The sequence below is a fragment of the Porcisia hertigi genome, chromosome 36 (assembly GCF_017918235.1).
Source record: "Porcisia hertigi strain C119 chromosome 36, whole genome shotgun sequence".
NCBI classification, from domain to species: domain Eukaryota; phylum Euglenozoa; class Kinetoplastea; order Trypanosomatida; family Trypanosomatidae; genus Porcisia; species Porcisia hertigi.
The window spans coordinates 2829794-2849143 of NC_090595.1; the positions used below are offsets into that span (position 1 = coordinate 2829794).

At 54.7% G+C, this 19350-nt stretch overlaps 3 protein-coding genes across 3 annotated transcripts; all 3 read left to right on the plus strand.

Annotated features, from left to right (window-relative positions):
- Positions 1–8940: 8940 nt before the first annotated feature.
- Positions 8941–10602, plus strand: JKF63_00711 (uncharacterized protein; the record flags this gene model as incomplete). Its single annotated transcript, XM_067896761.1, has 1 exon — positions 8941–10602. The coding sequence occupies one exon, from the start codon at positions 8941–8943 to the stop codon at positions 10600–10602; it is 1662 nt and encodes a 553-aa protein (XP_067752918.1).
- A 1472-nt stretch (positions 10603–12074) lies between these two features.
- Positions 12075–14690, plus strand: JKF63_00712 (uncharacterized protein; the record flags this gene model as incomplete). Its single annotated transcript, XM_067896762.1, has 1 exon — positions 12075–14690. One exon carries the CDS (start codon positions 12075–12077, stop codon positions 14688–14690), a length of 2616 nt encoding a protein of 871 aa, XP_067752919.1.
- Positions 14691–17142: 2452 nt separating this feature from the next.
- Positions 17143–18372, plus strand: JKF63_00713 (uncharacterized protein; the record flags this gene model as incomplete). The annotated part of the gene is made up of 1 exon (XM_067896763.1): positions 17143–18372. The coding sequence occupies one exon, from the start codon at positions 17143–17145 to the stop codon at positions 18370–18372; it is 1230 nt and encodes a 409-aa protein (XP_067752920.1).
- Positions 18373–19350: the final 978 nt, after the last annotated feature.

Sequence of the window (19350 nt, forward strand, 5' to 3'; positions counted from 1 at the left end):
ATGACACACCAAAAAATCTCGAAAAATGTACGTACATCGTTCATATATATATATGTACATATACACCTGTACTTCCTGCGCCCCCCTTCGAAAGTGCCGTAGATAATTTGATTTCAATTTTGATTACTTTGCGTTGTTCATCTCTTTTTTTTTTCTCGTGGTCTTTGTCCTATAACACAACTTTCATGGGTGGCGGGCACACCACGGCATGATGAATTCGGTGTCCTGTGCTCATTCGTTTCCAAAGATGGGCAACACCGAATTCTCACGTCGTGGAACCGTCTCTGATGGCGGGCCATCTCAGGTCTCTGCAACCGACGGGGCTCTGAGGAAGGTATGACTATGAATTTTGACGACCCAGGTCCCGCCCCGCCCCGCGCGGCGTCAGTGCTCTCCGTGGTGCTGCGCACGTCTTCACCGTTCCCTTCTTATGAGCGAAACGGCTAGTGTGCGACTGGACAGCCTCTCACCCAGTCTTGACTTTCTATTTGTGAGGAGCCTGAGCCGCCTCGAGGGGAGATGCACCGCGAGGCGACCGGCATTAGTAGGCCTGGTTGTGAGGGGAGTGGCCTGCGCAGCGGCTGGACAGCACTGGAGGTGGAGGCCGCGTTCGGAATTCCCGACTAGTATTCCTGCAGCTGGTGCTCATCTCTACTTTGACACCAGGTAGTCAGCGTATTAGAGTCTGCCGTAGAGTGGGAGGTTTGTCTTATAGTAAACTGGACACTTGAAGGAAAAAATATATCTCTTTATCCACGGTGTCTGGCTTTTTACTTCACCACATGAGCGAGTGCACGCCTCTGAAGCGTTTCATCTGCTGCGAACATTTGTATGAGTGTGCACGCTGGGAGAGGGGTACTTCTCGTTCACTTTAACCCCCCTTCCCCCCTCGCACACACTCCGACACACGCACACACAGCACAGACGCACACACATTAGTCACATCATCTCTCCGATTCATTCGTGGTCAATTTTCGTTTAGTCCCTCTGTTTTCTTCTATGTATTTTTTTTGTGGCTGTCATTTCTTGTCAGGTTGCCCTCGACTCTTTCACATTTTTTTCCTCCCCATCTCCAAGCTTTCCCTCTCCAGAGAATTCGGTCTGCATTGATCTACACTCGAAAACCAAAAAACTACACATGTATCCAACAGGCACACAACTGTGAGCACAGGTAGCCGCATTCACTCCTTTGCTTGGGTCGTCACGACCACATTCACGTTATTATTTGTGCTTCCTTTTCGAATGCTCCTCGCCCCTTCCTCTCTCTCCCACCCCCGACACTCAAGCCTCTCTTCTCCCCTCTTTTTATCCCTTCTTCACCGCATTGGCACCTCCCCCCTTCCGCCCCCCCCCCCAACCACCGGAGGACCCAAGTGCATACACCAACTCAAAAAACAAAGGATCTCTCTCTGAGCGTAGGGGCACCTTGAAGAACTTTTCTAGCTCGTTTTTCAATTGTCTGATTGGACGCCAAGCCCTCAGCGCACCACATTGTGTCCACTGGGTAGGGGTCATATCGCCACAGAAGATTGGGTTTCAGGGTCTTTTATTTCTGTGACACACCATCCTCGCGGCTCCCGCCGCACAACAGAAAGTGCCGCGCACCAAAACGGTTACTCGCACTGTGAGGTAGTGGAAACTACAGAAGAGGTGACAACCCGTGCTGCTCCGGTGATGCAGGCATCTGTGGATGCCGCAGACTCGGGGCTGTACGAGCAACACTGGTCGAACGGCAACGGCGGGCGCGCACAGGATTCCCACCGAGATGGTCCGCAGAAGCACTATGGACTGACATATCACAGCAACGGTCATGAGCCACGCGAAAGCCTGAGAAAACTGAAACAGGAGAAAAACACCAGTGCGCGAAGGGCAGCGATGTCTGGTGCTCTGGCCGTTGACTCTTCCAGCCGCCATAGTGGCACGTCCAAGCGGAGCGGCCCTATTCCCGGCGGCAGCGCGTCATTCAACGCTACACCGCGCCGCCACAACACCGGTGTACGCTCGCCACGTGCCTCTCGTGTGGCACAGTTACCAGTCGATATTTTAATGTTGGAGGACTACGAAACGTCTGCACGCCGGCGCCGCAGTGCTGGACACCACACGTATGAGCAGGGCCCAAGGGACACGGTGGACTTTCCAGAGAGGCGCGGTGGTCGCTCGCACCATCAAGGTCGCTCTTCAGGCGTCCACGCGTCTGGCAGCGTTGATAAAAAAAAAGGCGGACAGGGCTCTCTTGTCGCAGCTGCGTCAGCGGGGACGTGCCATTTTCGGGTACGTCTTCACGAGTGCCGCGGCGTCTTTGCCCATTCGGAAGAGTTAGGCCGCGCTCCCCCTGCCGTGTACTTCGTCGTGCACACCACAGAGGAGCGCGGTCGCACTGCAGTGGGAGAGAATAGGAGCTACAACACCTTTTTCAAGGACGAGTTTATGTTTTCCTCAGTCGACCCTGAGCACGATGCGCTGGTGTGCACGCTGGTGTCGGCCACTTCAGGGCAAAGTTCAAAGGGCAGCCCCGTGCAACGGGACAAAAAAGTTGCGGAGTGTGTACTGGCGTTGCACAACTTATCGTGGCATAGAGAGCGGAAGGTTTGGGTGCCGCTCGTCCACCACCCCGCCACTCCACGGGCATATGAACAGGGCAAAGTGCTGGTGAGCATTTACTCAGAAGACTTCGGCTACGACAACGTGGCGACGGACGAGGAGGAGAAGGCGTGCGCTGCTGCCATTCACGAGAGTCTGATCCGGTATGCCCCAGAGGAGCTGCATCGGCTAGATTGGATGACAGCTGCCTATCTTTACAAGGGCCCCGAGGCTTTGGCGAAGCTCTGCGCGTCCTACCGGCTCCGCACCATGCAGCCTGTGCCAGTCCACGTGACGGTTCAGCGTGTCGACGGCTTGACGGACGAGATGGGCCGCCCAACGCGTGTTTCTGAGGTCTACGTTGTTGTCAGCGACGGCTGTGTAGAACAGCAGTCAAAAATGGTGCAATATCGCCGCGGCGCCATCATCAAAAGTGAATTCGACGTCACTCTAGCGAATCCGGAGGTTGACACGCTGAGTTTGATGGTCTTTGGCAATGGCCGTAAACTTGGCGAAGCCATTGCGGGGTTGACGAACGTGCAGGCTGGGAAGGTGAAGGAGGTGACACTGATGCTTGTGCGTGCTGCTGGAACCGGTGACGCCTCGAATGGCGGGCAGGTGACGATCACTCTTCAAACACAGAAGTACAGCAGCCCGAACCAAATGTCCGCAGCGCAGGAGGCTCGCCTTCGCGAGCGCGTGTTGGCGTACTTGTGGTGCTACCTTCGGGACGACTTGCATCGCCTCGACGCGATTGTGAGCGCCATCGACGATGAGGAGATGCACATGAAGGAGTGGGCACGCACTGTTGGGCCCGAGAAGAGGCCAAGGCATCTCACCATGAGCGTGCAAGGGGCACGAAATGTACATGCTGACCGCTGGTTATCGCAACGGTGCTACGCTCGCATCTCTGTCGGGCCTACAACGGTGCGAACGGAACTTGCGACTAACCGAAACGGTGCCTTTGTGTTTCGCGAGCACTTTAGCGTGTGCGTGTATGATCCTGCGCACGACGCTATCGAGATAATGATCGTCGCGGAGGGTGACCATGGAGAGCAGGAGGTGGGCCGTGTCTGCTTAGGCGTCGCCAACCTTCCGCGCCAGCGCGCCGTGGTCCGGACGCTTCATCTCGTCGCCGCTGCAACAAAGCGTGACGCTCACGTACAGGGTGAAGTGAACGTGGAGCTGGTGGCGGAAGACTTCGGGCTTACTGGCACATTGGCACACACTACTGCTGAGAGCGTTGGCTCTGCGTCCAGCCAGTACATGCAGCGGCTCGAGGCCATTATGCAGCGCAGCTCACCGGAAAGGCTCCACCGCGTGCCCTTTATGCTTGATACTGCACCACCTGGCGAAGCTGAGCGCGTCGTCGAGAATCAGGCAAAGCAGTACGGCGGCGACGTAGCAGTCGCTCCGATGACAGTCAAGATTCTCGGCGTCAAAGGCTTTAGGCCGGATGTGAGATTTCACGTGAAGGTGTACCTCAATAATGAGTCGATTTTGCGCACCAGGGACGTGAAGGGATCTGCGGAGGTCATCATGAACATCGATCACCGCAACGAGACGACGGTCCGACTGAAGGGGGCGGCGCAGGCTCTCATGATCTTCGAGGTTGTTGCCCAACACAGCATGTTTCGCAAGACGGAGGTCCTTGGTACTGTCGAGATAGCCTTGGCGAGTCTCCTACGTGGGGAAAAAAACGTGTTGTGGGTGCCTTTTTTCCGCCCCCTCAAGGAGTCAGCGTTTGACAGCAGTGAAAACAGCGACCACAGCTTCGTGCCATGTTTTTCGAACAGGCAGAAGGGCGCCATCAAGGGCAATCGCATGCCTAACTCAAGTAGCAGGGCGGCTCCTTGGCAGCCGCAGCTGTACAGTGTGGCACCAGGACGCCAAAGCGCTCCCACCCCCTTACCCGTTGGCCTGCTGGGCGTGGAGTTGCAGTCCGCTGCTTTTCCGGCGACCACCGTCACTGAGTTCAAGTTGGATGACGACTGTGGGCGGGTGGGTGAGTCGGCGCGAGAGGCTGTCACGCATGACGTGACATCGCTAATTGCCAAGATGAGACCGACCGCATTGTCAAAGGTGCAGCCCATGATTGCACAGTGCACGTCGCTCAAGGCTGCTCACGACGAGCTGCGCGCGGAGCTGTCAAGGTCACCTATTGCGGCCACTGTCTACGTGAATATCGAATCCGTGGACCTCGCGACTGAGGCCGGCAAATTGCAGGAAGCGCGAGGCGAAATTGTGGTGGAGGCCGTCTGCGGCAGCGAGCGTCAACAATCGCACAAGCGGATAGAGTTCGAAAACGACGCGCTCCACCAACGAGAGGTCTATACCCAGATTCGTCTCGATATCCCGGAAAGGTGTGATGGCGCCATCAACAGCCCCAGTGGACCTTTCCCGAGGACTGCGGCGTGTAACCAGAATGTGCCGGCCCTGGAGTTGCGCCTGGTTGGAGTGTACAGCGGTGATCGGGCGGCTGCGGTGGCTCAGGGTCCGACTGGCGGGGTTCTCGGAGGCAGCGCATTCGTTGCCGATGCTGGCCGTCCGAATTACTATGAAACTAAGGATTCTTCTTCAGACACCTCGACAGTCTCGTACTACGCGGGCGGTGCGAACAACATCAACAGTTATGTGAAGGTTCCCAAAGGCCACAGTCGACGGTGGCACATCAGCCACCTGGGCCAGAAATCCGCGGGGGGGCCGTCGGGGGCGGTTGTTGTGCAGCAACAGCAAGAACCGCCTCAGAGCCATCAGGGGCAGCAGTTGCACTCAAACTGCAGAAGCGGTGCAGCAGCGCCCTTGCCATACACCGACGACCACCGGAATATCGCTGATTCCTGGCGCCGGAACGATGGCGAGAAGAACGACAAGTATCGCGTCGGTGGCGGGGGCGGCAATCACCGATACCTCGACTCCTCGTTATCATCTCGCCCGCAGAGCTTCGTCTATGCAGAGAGGACGCTGTTTCACCAACACGCAGGCCTGATAAATGCGGCTATCGGCAACCAACAGCAAGGTAGCGCCGCATCCCCGTCAACCACAGCTGCGTCGGCTCTGCAAGCCCGGAGTGCGCCGTATAGAGGGGAGATCGGTGTCGTCCGTCTGTCCCTGCGCGCGCTCTTGACAAAGCCACTCTATAAGGTTGGCGACACGCTCCGCGTGCCGATCGTGGCACCAATGATTCCAGCCAAGCTGTCCCAACACTCGCGTCACTCTCCCGAGGTTAACCAGCACTGTATTGTCGGTCACGTTACGCTGCGGCTGACGTTGCCGGGTTTTGAGCGCGTTCCCAGTTCACTGCGGCTTGGCAGTCGCCACGGTATGTCGAAAGTGGTGCCGAGCTTCGTGCATTACTATGAGAGACGCATCGGGGCATACTTGCGGTTGCACATTGCGACGGATCTGGCGACCTTCCACTACAATTTGTATGAGCGAGACGTGGTGTCTGGGTGCTGGCCAGTGTCTCTGCCCAACTGGCTGAACACGCTTGTTGAGCAATGGGGTCCAGAGGTGGGGACGTTTGGACCGGTGCCCGCGCTCCCCTTCGACCCTGAAGAGCTGGAGGTGGTGCGGCATCGGTACAAAGCGTTGTGTTGTGAGCAGGCGTTGGCGCTGGCGCGCTCGGCGCGGTGTAGGCGAGGCGCAAGTCTCGGTGTCAGCAAAGAGAACAGCGCTCACTCTAGCCGAAGTCTGAGTCTTTCTGCCGTCTCTCGAGGGTACTCGCGTATGCGGGCGGAGGCCGCGGATAAGAAGAGGGGCATCAGCGCAAGCAGAAAACACGATGCCGTGGTGGTGCCCGTAGAACCAGTGTACAGCTTCTAGATCGAAAAGCTTGTGTCAGCATAGACTTACACACACACACACATTTATTTATATATATTTCCTCCAGTCCACGGTATGTTTCCTTTCAATGCTCGCGCTGTGGACGTGCTCTGCAATGAGCTGCCCATGTTGGGTGAATCCCCCTTCCTGCCCCGCCGCGGTGACGGCTCGCCGTTGGTTGCCTTTTTTCTTGATGTGTTCAAACCCCTTTCATCTTTTTCCTCATGTCTCTTTCTGTTTGCTCAGACATAGGCGTTGTCTTGCTTCTATCACTTTGTGTATGTCTCCGTGTATTTGTACGTTTATGCGCCACCCCCCCCCTCCCTCTCCCCCCCTCCCTCCCTCTCTCTCTCCCCTCAAAAAAAAACAAAATTTCCCCGTCTTTTGATTATTTTGTTCTGGAAGACTTCGTGTCGATTGAGTACATCATTTCCTTTTTTTTGTCTTTTTTCTTGTTTCCTATTTTTATCTCCCATATTTCCCCCCTCTTCTGTAGTTGTCTTTGATGCTGTTTTCCCGTGCGAGTGTTTGCTCTGCCGCTTCCATTCACTCTCCTGTGTTGATCTACTTTTTTTTTTGTTTGTGTGGTATTTTGTTGGTTAGTACTGCCGTTTGTTACCGATCTTACCTTCTGACGTCTGTGCGCTCGGATGCTTGCACAGTCCCCCCCTCTCCCTCCCGTTTGCTTGAAAGGGGGGGGGGAAGGAGTTCCCCAGATGTTCCTTGGTGTGAAACACGCTCACCCTCCTCTTCACACCTCAGACGTCACTTCGACTACTCCAGACGTTCTGCAAATATATCGGTCACTGGAAACCATTCAGTAGTCCAGTGGGGTAGCTCTCCAGTAGGGTGTGTGGTAGTGGTTGTTCTCGGCAAAGGGTAGGGGGCACAAAAAAAAAAGTGCATCAGTGCGACAGCTCAACGTCTTTATAACGGAGAGCTTTTTTTTGTCGACTTTTCGACCTCCCCTATTCTACGCGCACCTTCACCCTCTCTTTTCAACTCATTGCGTAACAGAGGTGTCTTTTATGGACGCACCCCCTCCCCCCCTTACACATACACATACACATACACACACACACACACACACACACACACCTCCGATAATGTTTTGTTGTTTTTTTTCTTCCCGCTTCGGTTTTAACATTTATTCCCGTTTTCTTAACCTCTGGACATCTCCGAGAGTGTCGATTGCACTCGTTTCCTTTTGACTAGCAGGCATAAAAAACCCCTTTCTCTTTACTGCCTTTTGGTTGGCTCTGTGTCTCTACTTGTGTGTGTGTGTGTGTGTGTTGCATAGGTCAGGCCTGTCGTGTACATCGCATCTCTTCACCTGCTCCTCACATCTCATGTATCTGTTTTTTTCTACTGTTTTTGTTTTCATTTACTGGTTGGCGTTCTCCATTGTCTGTGTCTACTGGGAGGGGGTTCGTTATGAATTCCCAGCCATTGTTTTCTCTCCTAGAAACGACAAAAACACAATGAGGGGACGAATTTTGGTGGGCTTCCTCTGCAGACGGCTTCGTGTGTGTGTGTGTGTGTGTGTGTGCACGCGCTCATTTGAGACACGTGCTCCGGAGCCTAGGACACACAAGAGCACCGATGGCTGAGTCCCAGTGACTTCTCTTTCGGCTCCCGTTTTCTCTTCCCCCAATCATTCGCTAAACTTCGATGCACATTACAAATGTGGTCTCTGCTCACCCCTTTCCGTGGCAGAGGTGCTCCGCCAGAATGGGGTCAGATGGGACATGTGGTGGCAGGTGGCGCTCACCCTGCTTCTCACGATGAAACCCTTCTCCTCGTCATCTGCCATTGTCACCCGTCCTACGCTCTCGCTTTTCCCCTTTGGTTTTCCCTTGGCTGATGCGGCACGGCTTTTCCACCACCTCGATAATATGCTTCCGCCTTTTCCCTCTATATATGTGTGTGTGTGTGTGTATCGTGGCCTATATCTTACTTTTGTTGCAGCATGTGCTTCATCACAACGTGTACCCCATCTCCGTGTATTTACGCGTCGATCTCCTGCTTTGAGTAGCCACATCTACCAGACTCTTTGATTTGATCACCGCTCCGGGTTTTTACTGGGCATTTAAAAGCGTTTTTTTTTGTTGTTGACAATAGAGGAAAAAAAAAGGCCTAAACAAAGGAGAGCAGCGGGAGCCCCCCTTATCATTTTCTTTACAGCGCGAGCGTCTCATTAAATTCGCTCGGTATTGTCACTCGTGTTTTTTTTTCTGTATATAGTCCGCACGTGTGTTGCGTTTTCTGTGTTGTGTTGTGCGTGCGTGTGTGTGTGTGTGTGTGGTCAGTATACGGCTCTCTCTTACAGACTAGTTGTTGACGACTCGATCCAATCAAAGCAGTGCATTATCAAGAGTTTTAGGGAGGGAAAGGAAATTCGAAGGTGTGCAGGCGGTGTCGATCGACCACTCTCTGCTCCTAGCCATCGTCGCCTCCATCTAGACGGCAGTTTATATATCTATATATATCTATATTTCCACCCGTAGAACTTCTCTCTTTCCATTTCACTGTACGATGAACAACGATGACTCTTTCAGACAGGTGAATGGGAACGGTATTGTGGCGCAGCACCTCAGTATGCACCCAAAGCTGATGACCCACCGGCGGGACATTGACTCCCCCGCCACCTTGTCGCCTCGGACGCTTCAAAGCTTCAAAGTGGTACCCACGAACACGGAATTGGCGGTAGCAGGAGTGACGCTGCAGGACGGGGTGGTGCAGCAGTTATCTGCGCGTGAGGAGATGAAAGGGTCTTTGGCTGGTCCGCGCGAGATGTCGTCGTCGAGGGACTCTAGCCGCCGTGCACCGGAGGCAATCGCTGCGGGCGCCGCAAACGTCAAACTATTGCTGAACAAAGAATCTAACCCACCCAGCATCACCAATGATACCCCTCGCGGGCATGAACCGCACAAACAGCAGCGTCAGTCAGCGTGCAACGTTCCCTCCAGCGGTGTTGCGCACCGTTCGGTTTGTGACAACCGCCCGCGTGAACTCATACAGCCTGATCAAGGGAGCACTAGATCCCTAGCAAAGTCGTCGTCGTCGAGGCGTAAAGACCCATACGAGCACGTTACTTCCGTCTTACACAGCTACTGCCACAACAACATTACTGCTCTCGAGGCACAGTACAAGGTGATGCGCAGTCGCTCTAACCCACCGGGCACGCAGGGAGACCTTTTACGGCCGCGTAACAGCGTATCACCCCTCTCGGTGGAGTCGGTGTACAAGACTTCAAGTCAGAGACAGCCATCTTTGCCTTCGGGGAGTAGGCTTCAGCGACTTTCCCCAACACCGTCTTCCACTCGCCAGAACTCTCCGCTGCCGCGATTGGTGGTGGAGGAGTACCTTCGAGGAGGCACGCCTCGCGTGGCCCTGGATGCTCCGCATATTCGTTACGCTGAGGCACTTTACAACAGGAGCAGCCGCCGCTCCTTCTCTGCCAAGCGCTTCTCGTTTCTGCACTCCGCCTCGAGCGGCACGGCAACCGAGTACGTCCCAGAAGTTGCAACGCGGATCCCAGACCGTTTCAAGTACGTTCCACCCACGGAGGAGGAACGGCGTATCCGCCGCGAAGCGACTCTGCGAGCCCTCCAGGAATGGCGGGAGCGGCACAAAACTCTGGACCGTAGAGGCCGTGGCGGCATGGACGTGGCCGACAGTGGTGCAAGAGTCGGTCTACACAACAACACACCAGCCCAGCACCGAGCACGAGCCCGCTCCCAGCAGCCGCCGCCTGCTTATTCGGCACTCTCCGCATCCGACGCGTCATCGGAGTTGCGGTTGCAGGATTTTGGTGAGGCGGCGGCTGGGCCTCCACTTCAGAGCTTGCCTGGCGACACCACTCATTCTCACTCCGCCCAATCGAGGGATTTTTCCACCCCCTTCTCAGCGCGCCGCCCAATGACGCCGAGGGAGGCCCAAGGTGTGTGGGGCCAGAGCGAGGACGGCTATGCTCATGAGGATGCGGGGAAGTGGGAGCAGCTCCCAGCATCTATGGGAAAGCGATCTGGAACGCCTCGTAATCGCCGCTACCGGGGTGCTGTGTCGCGTGAGTCGCCCCGTAAGAGTCGAAAGTCCCTGCAGGCTTCCTCCCGTGGCGAAGGCGGTGCGGGCTCGAATTCTTTCCACCGAAAGCTATTATTTGACGTGGCTGCACCCACCGTGTCTGTTGCCTAACGTGTCACCGATGCTGCCCCCGCACCCTTTGCCCAGGAGATGAGGACACAATGAGTGATAGACGAGGGATATGGAGGAGAAGGCATCAGACGTGTATCTTGGCGTGTGCCCATGGTAATTCCTTTCTTCGCATCCGCTGTACCGTTTTTTTTTGTGTTTTACTTTCGCAGGTTCGGCAGATGACACCTTCATTCAAGGGCCTTGTGTGTTTTTTCCGCTTCTTGATTTACTTTTCTTCAAGAGAGGGGTGTTGTGATAGTGGTGGTAGTAGGTGCTCTCCGTTGCGCCGTCTCCTTTCCCTCTCCCTTGCCTTGCCTTCCTCTCTGCTACGCTTCGTTGTTAGCGTTTTCGCTTTTTCTTTCCTATTCAGACGTATTTCGTGTGGTGCACGACGACGTCGACTCCCTCCCCCCCCTCCCCCCTCCCCCCCCCTCAGCCGCGGGTGTGAAGGTGGGGGACTGTGTTTCTCGCCATGATTTCCTTTGGTTCGATTTCTTCTGTAAGTATCGACTTTTCAGCGACACTAACTGTGTTGTGGGGGTGGGGGGACGGTAAGCGGATGCCGGCGCAGTTGCGCGTGCCTAGACCTGCACTGTCGGCTCGCTGTCGTTGTCGACACAGCGGCCTAAAGGTGGCCTCCTTGAGGAGAAACACCGCCCTCCTCATCTGTCCGCCAATGAACAAGCAGGTAATCTCTAAGAGAAGCAAAAAAAAACTCTCAGAAGAAAAACGAGACCCCTCATTGTACCTCCGCAGCAGGTCACCAAACAAAAAAATCACGGCTGCTGATCGGTACATGCCTTCTCTTCTCTTGCTCGAGGACGATCTGCTCACCGTGACTGCATCTGATCACATCGCTTCGATAGCGCATATGCAGCAGTACAGCTTTCTTGTGGTCGCTCTCAACTTTTTCCCACACCCTTTCTCACACCTCGCGCTCTTCCCCCTACTCTGTGCCACAAGGATGGTCTGCACTGTATCACAACTTGTCGAAAAGCACGCCATACTACGGTGATCGCAGAAAAGAGAACCGCACTTTTCAGTTTGACTGCGACCGGAGGGGCAACGCAACGCCTTGTGGGATCGAGAACTTGGTCACCGCCATCGTTGCTCCCTCTCTGCTCTATGGACAGGACTTTGGGAGGGAGTTGGGGACGAGAAGAGCAAATTCGTGCGCTTCCTTTTTCTCGTTTTACATCACATTATACGGAGATCGGCATTGCCATAGGATAGTGAGCCGCATCGCAGCATCGCTTTCGCGTCAATCTTTTGACAGAAGAGTCCCCAAACCATACTTTTTGGGCTTTGTGAGCGCTACGCATTCCGGGAAGAGAAGAAAGGAGGTGTCAGCCGCCATTAGTCCAGCTGCCCCCCCTCCCCCCCTCCCCCCTTGGCGGCGGCTTTTCACTGTCGCCGCTCTCGCGCGATCCTGATCTGGTGTGCGATCTGTCGTGTCGTCAGTAAGTTTCCATATGGACGACTTGCGTGCATCGGGTCTATTACCCCAGCCAAAAACACCGGAGCCGCAGCGCCTTCCATCCCGAGGCCTGGGGTGCTACCCAGAGTCGCACATCTCAACGGCTTACCATGATGCTGCTCTTCTCCAGGCAGGGGAAGCGGTCACGTGCATGTATGACGAGGAGGAGGATATGCCACATGCGCAGCACTCCACCGGAAGGTATGCGACGCTTCCTCATGCGGAGGATGACCGCGCTAATGCCAGCACACCACGAACTATGTGTCAGTCTCGGCCCAGGCAGTGCCCCGAGCTTCAATATTCGCATCCCTTTTTCATTCCATCACACAGCGCGCACGGATCCGTTGTTCATGTGAAGATGTCGCCGTGCTCGTTTGTGCCATCTGCCAATGACGACCCCGTGGTGCGTCGTGTTCGGTCTTTCTCATGTCCAAGTGCGGATCGCTCTGTCGCGCCGCCTCGCTACTCAGTGGAGTACAGTGCTGGCAGTGGAGGAGGGCCAGGGCAAAGTATAGGTCGACACACCACTCTGCTAGGCGGTGCGTCATCCACCTACGCCACTATTTCTGGCACTCCGTCAGCTGGTGTGGCTACACACCCATCAGTGCCGTTACACTCAGTGTGGACCTCAGCAGCACCCTCAGTGGTGAAAGGACACGGTGACGCTCCTTCGAAAAGTTACGACGATGCCGACGATAGACCCTCTGGCGCTATTCACGACGTGTTTTGCTCGCACACAGGCACCACGCTCCCGGAGGCGACTACTTCCTCCGTCCCACGACTTACCCGTCTTTCACTTACTTCCGTTGGGCAGAGTCCTGCTGCCCATGCGAACTGGTCCATTGGCCGCCAGACTACCCTGCGGTGCCGCGACGCCTATTCCGACGTGCATTCTGATGAGGGCACCGCTCAAGAAGAGGTGGGGAATGGCATGGAACCGTGGGTTAGTGATTCCAGGAGGATCCAGTGTTTTGCCGATGAGGCCCAGGCGCTGCTACCGTGTTCCCATGACAGAGAAGAGCAACAAGAGGAGGAGACATTGGTTGCCATCCCGACTTCCCATCATACTGGTGACCCGCCAAGCCGCCAAATCTTAGTGGGGTCTTCACCACCCATCATATGGCAGCCAGCGCCCCTGTCAGCGTCTTTTCCAGCCTCCCAGCTGGATTTTTCCGACTGCTGCCAAGACAACGCCATGCTACTGAGCAGCGCACCTATGGCAAGCACCGAAGATGAAGTAAACGACGACGACAGCGACGCAACGCGGTCGATCAGGATGCCGCCAACGGGCGACGTTGCGTTCGCAGAGCGGAAGGCTTCCTTGGCCGCTTTGGGGGATGCCCCGCGCAGGAATTATGTCCGATTGAGCTGCGGAAAAAACCCTCCACCCAACGATGTTGTCCACCAAGAGGGGTTTGTACTGTCGCAAACAAAGGGTGGTGCTGCTGGCGGTGCGCCTACCGGTGTCAAATCTACACTTCCCGTCGCTGCGTCAGACGCTCGTTTTCAGGGGCTTGGGGCGTCGCTAGGCTCCAATGTCGGCAACTGCGGCGGTGGCCGCTCGGAGTCCGCTGCGGAATGGCGGTACAACACATCCATTATCACCCCACAAGGGCGCAGTGTGCAGGTCGATGTCCCAAGCCAGCTGCGTAAGTCCGTATACTCAACGTCCACGGCGGCGGGCGAGACGGTAGCGGCGCAGCTGGCGCAAATTTCTATCCACACCTCCCCTACTCAAAAGAGGCTTGCGTTTGACGAGGAGGAGTTTGCGGGGAGGCACAGCGGTGGTGAATCGCCGGCTTTGACCCCTGCGGTGCCCTTCGTCGCTGACGATGTTGCTCGACAGCGCGCTTGGAACAGTACCGCAGCGGCGGAGGGCTGCGCAAGTTCTTCGGTGGCCGGTTTCATGAGTAGAGGCGCCGGTGGCCCTCGTGAGTTGTGTGGCAGTCGCGGTCCGAGCGGGCTGCAGCTCCTCAGCTCCCGCAAGCGCTGTCTCGCCGAGATGCAAGCGACAGACACCACCCAGGAACGGGGCGATACAACGTTGGCGGCAAGAGCCAGTAAGAACTCGCAGGGTGCGGAGAGTTTTCTACAGTGCACAACCAACGATGTTCATGTAGCGACTCCGTGTGAGAAGGTGGGGGAAGGTAATGAGAAGAGCGACAGCGACAGTCTCATGAAGGCACTGAAGCGCCAGAGGCGCGAAGAGCTGTGGTGTAGGCGACTACAGTGCCCACCTCCGACTGCACCTAACAGCACAGAGGACCTCATACCGGCTCCGGTGCTACCACTTGATACTGACACGGCGCCTTGCTCACCAGCGCTCTCATCGTACCTCGGTTGCGCTTTTCACATGACTTACTCAACGCAGGATCAGCCGCCTCAAGGTCGCCTCCACTGCGGTGACTCGGGTTCATGGAGTCAGATGAGCGGCATCGGCTACGTGACGCCAGCGTCGCAGAGCACATCGATGGGTCTTTGGGGGGTCTCGGCCACTCTTTCTCAAGTCCCCCCCGGCGCTGCCGCTGTGAGCTCTGTTGGCTCCGATTCGCAAGTGTTGACGCCGCTCCCCACAAACGTGCCTCCACACCCATCGTTGTGCAAGCGGTAGGGAATGAGATCCATCCCGCTAGAGAGATGAAAGCCGCGCTTGACAGTCATGTACAAACTACTCGCGTGCATCGGCATACGTCTTACTCAGCAGCCCTCGCGCTTTGTGTTCGCTGGTAAACCTGTGCCTGCAATGCTTCTAGGCTCGTAGTATGTGTATGTATATATAAATATATGTTTGTATTGTGCTGTGTTCTCTGCACATTTCCTTTATTGTTGAACTCTCTTCTCCCTCTTTTCTTCTGGGTTTGGCTGCATCGCCGACCAATGTGTGGAGTTTCGTGATGGTCTTGTACGAAAGGGCGAACTTCTTTTGCGCTCTTTTTTTTTTGCACCTCGTTTTTTTTTTTTTTCGCCACCTCTACCGAATTGTCTTTGCATCTCAGCATCCTTCTTCCCGCTTTTTTTCCCCCACCCATTTTGTTCGGCGTGGAGGCAGCAAGTGAAGAGAGACTCGAGCGGGTAAGAAGAAAAGCCCCTGCTGGCACATCCGTAGATTCGTGCTCTGTGAGTCGCTCTTTGTCTGTCCCCTCCCCCACTCGACTCACGCACCTTGTTCGCTGTTACATTTTTCATCTCTCAACGCGTTTGTTTTGTGTGACTTGGTTTCTCCCGTCACTACTTTCAACATTTTCTCTCTTTTCCCTTCCTTTGTTAGATCCTCAAGTGTACCGTGCTTCTGCACGGACGGCTTTGCCCCCCCCCCTTCTTCCTCTTTTCATCTATCCCATTAGTCCCAGAAAGAACCCACAACTTCCACCGTTTTGGCTGCAGACACCGACTTGGGTGTATTTTTCATCTTTTAGTGTAGTTTCCTTTCTCAAGGAGCGTGGCCGTTTTGTGTGCGTGTGTGTGTGCTGAGTTGTGTGCTGTGTTCGTTTGTTTTGGTCGTTGTGCTTGATTTTTCTTTTACGTTTGTTTGTTGGATCGATCAGTTCGTCCCCCTTCCCCCCCCCCCTCACACACACGCACACACACACAGATTTTTTATCATCGGCTTGCTGATCCTCTTCCTTCAGCATCCCCCCTTCACATCATCTTCGTCTTTATGTTAGCTTTTGTTTTTCCTAGATTTCAGTAGAACTCAAGATTCACTTGCATGTTTGTTCAAGTCTTTTTTTTTGGAGCGGGGAGACTCTCCCTCTCCCTGTACTCCACAGAAACTCTGCTTTCAATTTTTTTCCAAGTGTTTTCTTCCCCTCACAAATGAGAGACATGAACGAAAAACTGAAAAGCAATCAGTATATATATATACATAAATACACACACACACACACACATATATATATATTGGTCTCCCAGCAAGAGAACAGGTCGCAGCTCGAGTAAAAATGTGCCACCCCTTCTTTTTTTTTTTGCGCGAGCAGCGACAACCGAGAGAAAACAGCGGAGCTAGCCAGGTGTTTTTTTGGGGGGGGTGTTCTCAAGGGACGTGGATTGTGGTTGGTGTGCGTGCTTTGGCATTTGTCCACCAGATATCATCAAGGGGAAACGAAAGAAAACTCTACGAAACGCGTTCCCCTCTTTCACCCCCTCCCTGTGCGGCTCCGCCTTCACTCTCTGACAGGCCAATGGACCAATGGAAAACACAAGGGTGATGTGCAACTAGCGAAGGGGTTCCTTAGCCGTGTTGCACCGTAGTAGTAGTAGTAGTAGTACACTACTGCTGCGCTGGCGGGGGTCGGTAGGTCACGAAGGGGCTACTGCCCCCTCCGTTCTCCACTCATCACCAAATCGCGTAGCTGACATGTGTGCCTGTTGCAGCCCCCCCCCACCTCGCCCCCCTTCTCGGTGTAAATCTAGGTGTTTGCGTATACCAAAAATAACCAATGGCATCTGCCTTCACCTTTCCTCCCTCGAAAACAACAACAACAACAACACACACACACACACGGACCTCTGTATTCCTTTCTCTCTACCCGCCTTTTCCATGGAGTTTACACCGTGCGCGCGTGTGTATTGTGTCCTGCCGCTAATCACCTTATTTTCGCATCCCCACATTCTTCCCCAATCCCTTTCTTTTTACGAGTAAGTCTGTGATCGTATACGATTTTGGCCAACTGGCATGTACTACACGTAGTCGCGCAGAATCCTTTTACATCTTTCCCCCTTTTCTTTTCGTACTTCAAACGCGCACACGCATTTATGCGAAGTTGCCTTTGGCACAGCATCCAACTGCCGCACGTTTGAACGGAAAGGTCTCATACACGGCCTGCTTCCGCGCTCGCCAAAAATTTTTTCTTTTCGCCAAATCCTTTCATTCAACGTTTCCCCCCCCCCCCCCCCCCACTTTAGGAGGAGGTTGGAAGGTATCTACTGCGCTTGGTTTATCTCCGCTGTATTGTTGGTTTTCCCCTCCGCCTCGACCACCACCACCACTACCACGTATTTCCCTCCTTCCTCACACTCACACACTCACTCACTCGCCAGTCACTCACCGCCTTTATACAGCAATGTCTACTGACGTCGCAGCGGCGACATCGTCGTTAACGGCGCCGGCGAGCAACACCGCCGTCTCCGACTACTTTTTGCAGAAGATCCACGAGCTGCGCGCAACGCAGAAGCGCACATTTGATAACTTCCAGCGTCTGGAAGCCCAACGTAATGACCTCAATCGCCGTGTTCGCCATCTCAAAGAGGAAGTGCAGATGCTTCAAGAGTCGGGCTCCGTGGTGGCGGACGTTATTAAGGTAATGGACAAGAACAAGGTTCTCGTGAAAACTGGCAATGGCCAGGGAAAGTTGGTTGTGAACGTGGACAAGACCGTAGACGTCAAGGAGTTAACCCCCAACGCACGTGTTGCTCTGCGCAGCGGCACGTCGGCCATTCACTATATTCTGCCCACCAAGGTCGATCCGCTAGTCTCGCTCATGAAGGTCGAGAAGGCAGGCAAGGAGTCGACCTATGACGAGATCGGCGGCTTGTCGCGTCAGGTGAAGGAGATCAAGGAAGTGATTGAGCTCCCAGTGAAGCACCCGAAGCTGTTCGAGGCTCTGGGTATTGAGCAGCCGAAGGGTGTGCTGCTGTATGGCCCGCCCGGCACCGGGAAGACGCTCCTGGCGCGTGCTGTGGCGCACCACACCGATTGCACTTTCATCCGTGTGAGCGGCGCAGAGTTGGTGCAGAAATACATCGGCGAGGGTGCCCGCATGGTGCGAGAGCTATTTGTGATGGCGCGTGAGCATAGCCCCTCTATCATTTTCATGGACGAGATCGATTCCATCGGTTCCTCGCGCCTGGAGTCGGGCGAAAACGGTGATAGTGAAGTACAGCGCACCATGCTTGAGCTGCTGAACCAGCTGGATGGGTTCGAGGCCTCCAAAAACATTAAAGTGATTATGGCAACCAACCGCATGGACATCCTCGACGAGGCGCTGCTGCGTCCTGGTCGTATTGACCGAAAGATTGAGTTTCCCGCTCCCGATGAGGCGGCCCGCTTTGAGATTCTCAAGATTCACTCGCGCAAGATGAATCTGACCCGCGGGATCGATCTCAAGGACATCGCCAAGAAAACGTCGAACTGCTCTGGCGCAGAACTGAAGGCAGTGTGCACGGAGGCGGGTATGTTTGCCCTACGCGAGCGCCGCGTGCACATCACACACGAGGACTTTGTTCTTGCCGTTGCCAAGGTGATGCACAAGGATCAGGACAAGAATGTGTCGTTGAAGAAAATGTGGAAGTAAAAAGAAAGAGGCGTTTTTTTTTTTTGGAGGGGAGGGGGGGGGAAGTGGGGGAGCCTGCAACGGCAGCAGCAAATCCGCACCTACTCCAGTCTGTGGTGAACGACGTCTTGTATGAACCCGAGTCTCATGTACATCTGTCTTGGGTCAAAGCACTGGGTTACTGGACTGTTGTTTCCTGTTTGGTTCACACTGTTGAGCGGAACCGCGTCCCTATCCGCTGTCCCCCTTTCTTTTCTCTTTGGGCTACTTTGCCTGTCAGACGCTGCCAGATCGGGGGTGACAAGATTTTAGTGTATTGACTCACAAGCTTTAGCATAGAGAGTTTGTGTGTGTGTGTGTGTGTATGTATGCGCCCTTGTTGGTTATCGCCCCGACTCCTTGTGGGCTGTGCGAGGAGGTGTGGGCCTCCGTTTCACCACCAACCCTCTTTCTTTCGTGGTTTCTCTCGGGTGTGATGATGGCGGTGTCATCAGGATGTGTTTTTTTTTTGTCTTTCCCCACCATCCCCCCGATTGTATATGAGTCTGTCTGTCAGCGCACACTGCATTTTTTTTTCCATGTTTGCGTTTGTGTTTTTCTGCGCTCTGGCCTCCTTGGTGTTTGTTTTTCCGGGGACTTGCAGAGTGTCTGAAGAGAACAGCGCAAAGGAAGTGTGAGTGACGAGGAGGCGATGATGGATGCGGGGATGAGGGAGAGCAACGGCGGTATTGTGTTGGGAGATAAGGGCAGCGCGCCAGCCGGGCAACAGTAACGCGGGATAATAAAGACAAGCTACTGACCAGTAAGATGCTTGCAGTGTGTGAATGGTCTTTTTCTTTCCCAGCGTTACCTCCAGCTCTCTTTGAGTCGTAACCTGTTGCCACGGCTCTGCCACATGGCATTCCTTCCAGCTGGTGCAGGTGCTTTGCTCGTTCGCCTCAGCCGCTGCTCTCTGTGATTCCATCGGACTCTACTTCGGCGAGAATCCCCTCATGTGGC